This window comes from Brassica napus, chromosome C9 (genome assembly GCF_020379485.1).
Source record: "Brassica napus cultivar Da-Ae chromosome C9, Da-Ae, whole genome shotgun sequence".
Classification (NCBI taxonomy): domain Eukaryota; kingdom Viridiplantae; phylum Streptophyta; class Magnoliopsida; order Brassicales; family Brassicaceae; genus Brassica; species Brassica napus.
This window is the reverse complement of record NC_063452.1, coordinates 41071192-41079434: the sequence shown is the minus strand read 5'-3', so window position 1 is coordinate 41079434 and position 8243 is coordinate 41071192. Positions and strand designations below refer to the sequence as shown.

Genomic DNA, 8243 nt, shown 5'->3' with positions numbered 1-8243 from the left:
GGAAGTTCTGAGCTGGAAGACCCACTACAACCAAGCACATCCGGCAACTTAAGTGCAGCAGAAGATTTAGCTGGAGTTGGCCTTGTTGTCGATTTAACCGACTTCGCAGAGGAAGCCGTCGTTCACGTAGAGGATAAACCAGTGATTGGAGAGTTTCACCAAGATCCAGATTCTGATTCATCTGGTGATGATGACTCGGAAACAGACTAGCATCGATTTTTTTTTTTTTTTTTAATAAATATTCCGACGGAATTCCGAAGAAGATAAGGGTTTCCTCGGAATTTCCTCGGAATATTCCGAGGAAATTCAGTGGAAATAGGGTTTTTAAACAGAAAACAACGTTTTGCAGTTTGAATAACACTTATATAACCCTTATTAAGTGTCTTAGACTGATTATGAAGTCAAAAATTTGTTCCTTACCCTATAATAAACACTTTTCCGATTGTATGAACGAAATCCCCACAACATAAGAGAAACACTTATACACTTTAATGAATGGTAAAGGGAATACTTTCAATTCGTTTTGAAATTTGTTATTTCATGGTTTATGATCATCTATACAAAGAATCCTCAATGATATGCATTACAATTGTATAAGAAAAGGAATACGGCAAAAAAAAATTGATGTTTTGAAACCCCAAACACTAGTTCCTCGGTATTTCCTCGGAAAATTCCGACGGAATTCCGAGGAAGATAAGGGTTTCCTCGGAATTCCCTCTGAATATTCCGAGGAAATTCCGAGGAAATAGGGTTTTTAAACCGAAAACAACATTTTGCGGTTTGAATAACACTTATATAACCCTTATTAAGTGTCTTAGACTGATTATGAAGTCAAAAATTTGTTCCTTACCCTATAATAAATACTTTTCCGATTGTATGAACGAAATCCCCACAACATAAGAGAAACACTTATACACTTTAATGAACGGTAAAGGGAATACTTTCAATTCGTTTTGAAATTTGTTATTTCATGGTTTATGATCATCTATACAAAGAATCCTCAATGATATGCATTACAATTGTATAAGAAAAGGAATGTGAGAGACAAGGTTTCACTTCTTAGATTTAGGTTAGGTCAAGAGAGATGAATGAGAATCGTGGGCTGAATCCCGTAAATAAACTTGAAGAATGAATATGATTTTATTGATGAGTTGAAAGATGATGAATACAAAGGAATGTATCTTGAGATGACTGCTAAAGAATACGTAATGCTTTTAATCTAGTACAAAAGTTGATATATGGAAAAGAGATGGCTTGTCTTTTATCTTCTCCGTCTTTATATAGTCTAGGTTTCGTTGGCAACCCTTCAACTGTTCTCCTAGATATTTGGCTTCAATTACGGAGCTCGCTTTAGGCTCCTCTTGACCGAGTCTCTTAAGGTGTTAGCTCACTTTCTGTCGTGACCTCTGCTATGATGTTTCCCAGGTCCAGTCGTCAGCTCGGCTTTCAGCTCCCTTTGTTATGATGGGCTTATCGCAACCCACATGCTAGCTCACGCTTATCGGTACCTCACCTGAGGGTCATATTCGGGTCCAACAGTTGCCCCCAGCTTCCGAATAAAATCCTTTGTCTCGGAAGCTAGAATCTAGCTATCGATCTTATCTTTTCGTTAAGATAATGATTAGTTCTTATCCTATTTAGATTCAGCTTACTCGATCTAACGGTCTTTATTACGTTTGGCAGAATCTATGGTTCAGATGGAGAGGGTTTGAAATGACTTTTCCGAATCTCGAGAGGTGATGGGATATAAAGCGGTGAACATTAACTGCTAGCCTTCCACTTTCTCCACGCCTCCGTTCGGTTTTCAAGATAACTTCTCTCTCTTTGGAGACGATGATATATATATATATATTTTCTTTGGATTTATTGCAGTTGGCTGGGGCTGTTAACAGGGCCCAGCTCAGGTTTGAGAATGCTCTGTGTGCTGCCCCCAATGCTGGTGAACTTGCTGAGGTTACCGAGATGGTTAAGGCAGCCAAAACCGATCTTGACCAAGCCCGGGTTCGAATTTCTGAACTCGAAGCCGAAGTGACGAGGCTAGGCTCGAAGGCCGATGCTCAGCAAGGAGAGATCGAGAGTCAAAAGCTCGATATCCAGGTGAAGAGCAGGAGGATCAATGATTTAGAGGCTGCTCGAAAGATAGCTGAGCATCAAGTACGTGAACTCATTGCCTCATCCCGGGATAGCCAGAAGAACAAGGAAGCTGAAGTCAAGCTGGCTGTCAGGGAAGGGAAGAAAGAAGTCGCCGAAGCTTACGGCAAGATCCTGGTCTGTGTTAAGGAGAAGTTTGCTAGGAAGAAAGATGAGGTCGACGCTTTGGTGTACGCTTAGGAGCTCCAAGCTAATGCCGACCTCTTGAAGGATATACTGAACAACAAGATCCAAAGCGTTGAAGAGGAGTACAACCAATTGGTGGCCTTATTACCAGAAGCGACAACTGCGTATGAGAAGGCTCAAGTCTCTGACTTCTCGGTCAGCAAGCTTCCTCTTCCCCAGATCTCGGAGAGTTCAGGTACTTTCGAGATTAACATGTTTAATCCATCCTTTTCTGGGGAGTATGGCTCTAATTTGGGTTTGATGGCTCCTGACTTAGCTCCAGTCGAGGCAGCAATAGGAGGTGACGGCAATGTGGTCGATGAGGGAGTTCCTGCCGGTGCTGGTGATCCGATTCAGGAAGAGAAGGAAGATTGAGAGCTACGGCTCTTTTAACTTTATGTTTTGTGTTTTTAAGACTTCGGCCTAAGGGCTTTGTTTCGTTATGTTTTATGACTTAGTGCCTGAGGAGGCCTTTAAACCTTAACGCTTGCTGGATTTCAATAGCCTGGGGAGGTTTTTAAACCCTTTCTTATGTTTAAATCGTGGCTATTATTTCTGTTTTAAGTTTTTGAACTTAACCTCGTTTCATTTAATCATAGTGATTGCGAATCTCAGATGAGTTGTGTGCCGTCATCGTTGAGTCGGATTAGGACCTTTAGTCTTTATTTATGATAAGCATTTAGCTTAATGGATATTCGGTCGTGATAACCTTAAAGAGGAGTTCTTGATTTTAGCTCGGGGACCTGAGTCCGATTCGTAAGGTTCTGGGACCTGGTTGTTCAGGTTCGTAGGAACCTTTATTTAGATTCATAGGGACCTGAGTTAATTCGAAGGACTTCGAGGCCTTTGAAGTTTAACGGATGGAATTGAGGAATTTCGGGATTTTCCTGATTCTTTAGGATTTTAAGACTTTTCGATTTTGATAAGGGTTTCAAGACCTTCTGGTTTTGATTAGGATTTTAGGACCTGGTTGATTGTTAAGGATTTTAGGACCTTGCTGATTGTTAAGGATTTTAAGACCTTGCTGATTGTTAAGGATTTTAGGACCTTGCTGATTGTTAAGGATTTTAAGACCTTGCTGATTGTTAAGGATTTTAAGACCTTGCTGATTGTTAAGGATTTTAAGACCTTAGTTTATGTTAAGGATTTTAAGACCTCTGGGTGTATTAAGGATTTTAAGACCTTAGGTTCAGGTTTTCAGGGACCTGAATGTATTCGAGATTGTTGAGCTTAGGTCCCGATTTAGGGGGACCTAAATTTTCTTGGAGGGTTTTAAGACCTTTGATGTTTTTGAAACTGAATCAATCGTTTTATTAATATCAGATATCAGAGAATACATGATTCAGATTATTTACACAGTAACTATTTTTAGGCTAAGTGTTCTTGGTAACACCTGCCCCTTTGGCTTAGGTGAGGAGGTTGGTGAGAAGAGGTTGGGGCTGCACTCATGACGGAGTTGCCTACGTACCCAGTCAAGGGATCAAGCCAAACGTAGTTCAGGGGTTTTAGGTACCTAATGATAGTATCTTTTGAGGTTCGTGGCATTCCACGATCGGATTTCAGGTACCCCGGTTCGTACCTTCTGGAGTTTGTAAACTCCGGGTCGTACTATGTGGATAATTCGGTAGGGTCCTTCCCAGTTGGTTCCTAACTTTCCAGCTCCCGGTTCCTTTGTTCCTTCGAACACTTTCCTAAGCACTAGGTCCCCTACGGCGAACTGTCGGGGCCTTACTTTGGAATTGTAGTGTCGTGCCATTGCTTGCTGATAATTTTGAATGCGAAGCAAGGCTTGGTCTCGTCTTTCCTCGATCAAGTCGAGGCTATCCATCAGGAGCTGGTTATTAGCTGCGGGATTTGAGGTGCAGAGCTCCCGTCTGAGGCTACCTGCGGTGGTTTCTGCTGGGACGACAGCCTCCATCCCATAAGCTAAGGAGAAGGGAGTTTCCTCTGTAGCTTTTCGTGGGGTGGTTCGGCAGGCCCATAGTACTTCGGGTAGTTTTTCCGACCAAAGCTCCTTTTGGGCTCCTAGGCGTTTCTTGAGGTTTGCTAAAACTGATTTGTTGGCAGCCTCCGCCTGTCCGTTCCCTTGAGGTCGCCGAGGTGATGAGAAGGTGAGGCGGATGTTCCATTTATCGCAGAAACTTTTGAAGTCGTGGGATATGAACTGTCCTCCATTGTCGGTTACGATTTCGTATGGGACGCCATGCCTGCATACGATGTTTTTCCAAACAAATCCTTCGACCTCGAATCTGTTTATTTGTTGGAAAGCTTCAGCTTCAATCCATTTCGTGAAGTAGTCGGTTAGGACCAGGAGGTTTAGTAACTTCTTTCCTTTCCCTGAAGGTACTAATGGACCTATAATGTCCATAGACCACCTCATGAATGGGTAGGGAGCTGATATGTTAGACAGCTTTTCCGCTGGTTGGTGTATGATCGGTGCATGCCTTTGGCATTTGTCGCACGATGAGGAGTAGACCTCACAATCTGCGATAATGGTAGGCCAGAAGTAGCCTTGCCTTTTTATTCGGATGGCTAAGGCTCTGCCTCCGGAATGGTTTCCACAGGAACCGTCGTGCATTTCCTTCATGAGTTTCATAGCTACTAGGCCGTGAACGCATTTTAGGTAAGGTCCGGAGACACTTCGTTTGTGGAGGGCTGACTCGATTATACAGTATCTTGCTGCTAAAGCTTTGAGTTTTCGAGCCTCCCACTTGTTGGGTGGAATTTTTCCCTCTAGGATGTAATCCATGATCGGTATTCTCCAGTCTTCTCTTCCTACAACTTTGTTGTGAAGAGAGGAGGGAGATTCCTGTTCGGGACCTGGTGCCGTGGTGCCCCCGGAGATATTTGTTGGAGTAGGTTCTGGGTTCTGAGGAATATCTCCAATTTCCTCGTTATCCCCTGTGGTTTGTGTAGCGTTCCTAGATGCGTTTTTAAGAGCGGTGCGGCTTCTTGTTTGGATTTTATAGACAAGTGGCTCCGAGGTCTGGATGGTGCCCCCGGAGGTACTCGTAGAGTTAGGCTCTAGGGAGTCTGAACTTCGGTGAGTACCTTCACTTTTGTCGTTGTTTTCCGGGTTCTGGGTTGCTTTCCTGGAGGTGTGCTTTCTGAAGCTGCGTGTTCTAGTTTTCGGGAACCAGAATGTCGTGAAAACTTGGGTAGCTACCGTCGGGAGGCTGTTATCCTCTATTTTTTCCTTTGGTTTGCTATCCATCTCAGCCTTGGTAGCTATGTCGATACTTGGCTTCTCGATTCCTTCCACGGGTATAATTCGTTTTACGAGAGGGTCGGATGTGGAAGCTAATGCGGCGAGCGCGTCTGCTGAGGAGTTCTCCCCTCGTGGGATCCTCGTTAGCTCGAACTTGTCAAACTGCTTTGTGAGGTTTAGGACGACCTCGAGGTATGCCCCCATTCTTTCGTCCCTTGTTTCGTATTCCCCGTGAAACTGGCTAGCTACCAGCTGCGAGTCGCTGTAGGCGTTTAGCTCCCGAATTCCGAGGCTCAGGGCGAGCTTTAATCCAGCGATTAGTGCTTCGTACTCGGCCTCGTTGTTGGAAGCGTTAAATCCAAGTCTATAGGATTGTTCGATGGTTTCTCCGGCTGAGGAGGTTAGTCTTAAACCGACACCGGAGCCTTGCCTTGACGAGGCTCCGTCCACGTATAGGCTCCATTTCGGAGCCTCTGTTTCCTGGTCTAGATGTCCGGATGCTAGCTCAATAACGAAATCGGCGAGGACCTGAGCTTTTGCTGCTGCTCGGGGTCTGTACTCGATGTCGTACTCGCTGAGCTCTATAGCCCATTTTGCTAATCGTCCGGATTGGCTAGGGCTATGCAGAATCGTCCGTAATGGTTGTGAGGTCATTACGATGATCGAGTGCGATTGGAAATAAGGTCGCAGCTTCCTGGCGGCTGTCACGACTGCTAGGGCTAGTTTTTCCATGGTGGGATATCTCGTCTCGGCGTCTATTAAGCTTTTGCTAGTATAATAGACAGGTCTCTGTTCGTTTTGTTCCTCTCGTACTAGCACTCCGCTGACTGCAGCTGCCGACACGGCGAGGTACAGGTACAGTGGTTCTCCTACTACAGGTTTGGATAGTATCGGAGGTTCCGAGAGGTAAGCCTTCAGCTGTTTGAAGGCTTCTTCGCACTTTTCATCCCATAAGAACTTCTTATTATTTTTCAGAAGTTTATAGAATGGAAGGCATTTATCGGTGGACCTGGAGATGAATCGATTTAGTGCTGCGATCCGTCCGGTCAATCTTTGTACCTCTCTGGTCGTTTTAGGTGATGGCATTTCTAGGAATGTCGCTATTTGTTTCGGGTTGGCTTCGATGCCTCTTTCGGTTACGAGGTAACCTAGGAATTCGCCGGAAGGTACTCCGAAGGTACACTTAGCTGGGTTTAGCTTCATGTCGTATTTGTTGAGGATTTCGAAACATTCTCTTAGATGGGAGATGTGGTCCTCCCCCTTTGAGGATTTGACTAACATGTCGTCGATGTAGACTTCCATGGTTTTTCCGAGTTGTCCAGCGAACATTTTATTTACTAACCTTTGATAGGTAGCTCCCGCGTTTTTCAAACCAAACGGCATGACCTTGTAACAATAGGTTCCTCGTTCAGTTATGAATGCGGTTTTCTCTTGATCCTCAGGATCCATCATAATCTGGTTATATCCTGAAAAGGCATCCATAAAGGACAAGAGCTGGTGTCCAGCCGTTGCTTCGACCAAACGATCGATATGAGGTAACGGGAAGCTGTCCTTAGGACAGGCTTTGTTTAAATCGGTGAAGTCTACACAGATTCTCCATTTCCCATTCTTCTTTTTTACTACCACTGGGTTAGCTAGCCAATCGGGGTATTGTACCTCTCGGATGGACCCGGCCTTTGTTAGTCGATCGACCTCGTCGTTGACAGCTTGGGCTTTTTCTAGACCTAGCTTACGACGTTTCTGTTTGATCGGTTTAAAAGTAGGGTCTACATTGAGCTTATGAGTGGTGACATTTGCATCTATGCCTTTCATGTCGCTGGTGGTCCATGCGAAAGTTTTGATATTCTGTTTTAGGAATTCGACGAGCTCCTTTTTGGTTTCGAGAGGTAGCTCGGATCCGATGCTCACCTGTTTCTCAGGGTTTGAGTCGTCGATGCTAACTTTTTCGGTGAGGTTCTTAGGGGGACCTCGGATATTTCGTTGCATTTCGCGACTCTCCTGGATCTGTAATTGCTATTGGGGGGATTCTTTTATGATTTCGAATCCTCCCAGGTAACAGATCCTTGAAATCTTTTGGCTACCGTGTATGGTAGCTATTCCGTTGGTTGTTGGAAATTTCACGCATTGGTGATAAGTTGAAGCTACTGCTTTCATCTTATGAATCCAAGGCCTTCCGAGGATTGCGTGGAAAGGGGATGGTTTGTCGACAATTATGAAGTTGGTCATTTTCATGACTCCGCCAGCTATAATTGGGAGCTTAATTGTTCCCAATGAGGTGGCTGTTTCACCTGAGAAACCTACGAGGTTGGATTTCTGGTCGACAATTTCGTAGTCGTCTATTTCCATTCCCTTTAGTGCGTTGTAGAAAATAAGATCGACGGAGCTTCCGGTGTCGATCATGAGCTTAGGTACCTCGTACCCTGCTATATTTAATGTTATGACAAGGGCATCGTCGTGAGGTCTATCGAGGTCTAATGTCTCGCTCTCCCAGAAAGAGATCTTAGTGTTAGACTCAGGCTTGGTCGGTTTGGACTGAGTGTTTGACACAGCTTTCCGTACGTGACTTTTAATAGAGTTAACGGAGTCTTGACACACACCGGACCCTCCAAGGATGTAATCGACCCTTGAGCCAGGGCTCGATTGGGGAGGTGGTTTACTCAAGAGGGCCTCGATTTGTAGGCTTTTTCCTTGTGGAAACTTTCCAAGGATCATCTCGACT

The 8243-nt window shown here is 44.5% G+C and overlaps 1 protein-coding gene across 1 annotated transcript; it reads right to left on the bottom strand.

The window, feature by feature from the left end:
- Positions 1 to 2714: 2714 nt before the first annotated feature.
- On the bottom strand, positions 2715 to 7510 carry LOC125592987. The gene has a single exon (XM_048768781.1). It carries the CDS (start codon positions 7508 to 7510, stop codon positions 3830 to 3832), a length of 3681 nt encoding a protein of 1226 aa, XP_048624738.1. The 3' UTR covers positions 2715 to 3829.
- Between the last annotated feature and the right edge of the window lie 733 nt (positions 7511 to 8243).

Excerpts from the sequence above, each read along its gene's own strand:
- LOC125592987 (XM_048768781.1), bottom strand. The coding sequence starts at position 7,510 with ATGCAACGAAATATCCGAGGTCCCCCTAAGAACCTCACCGAAAAAGTT.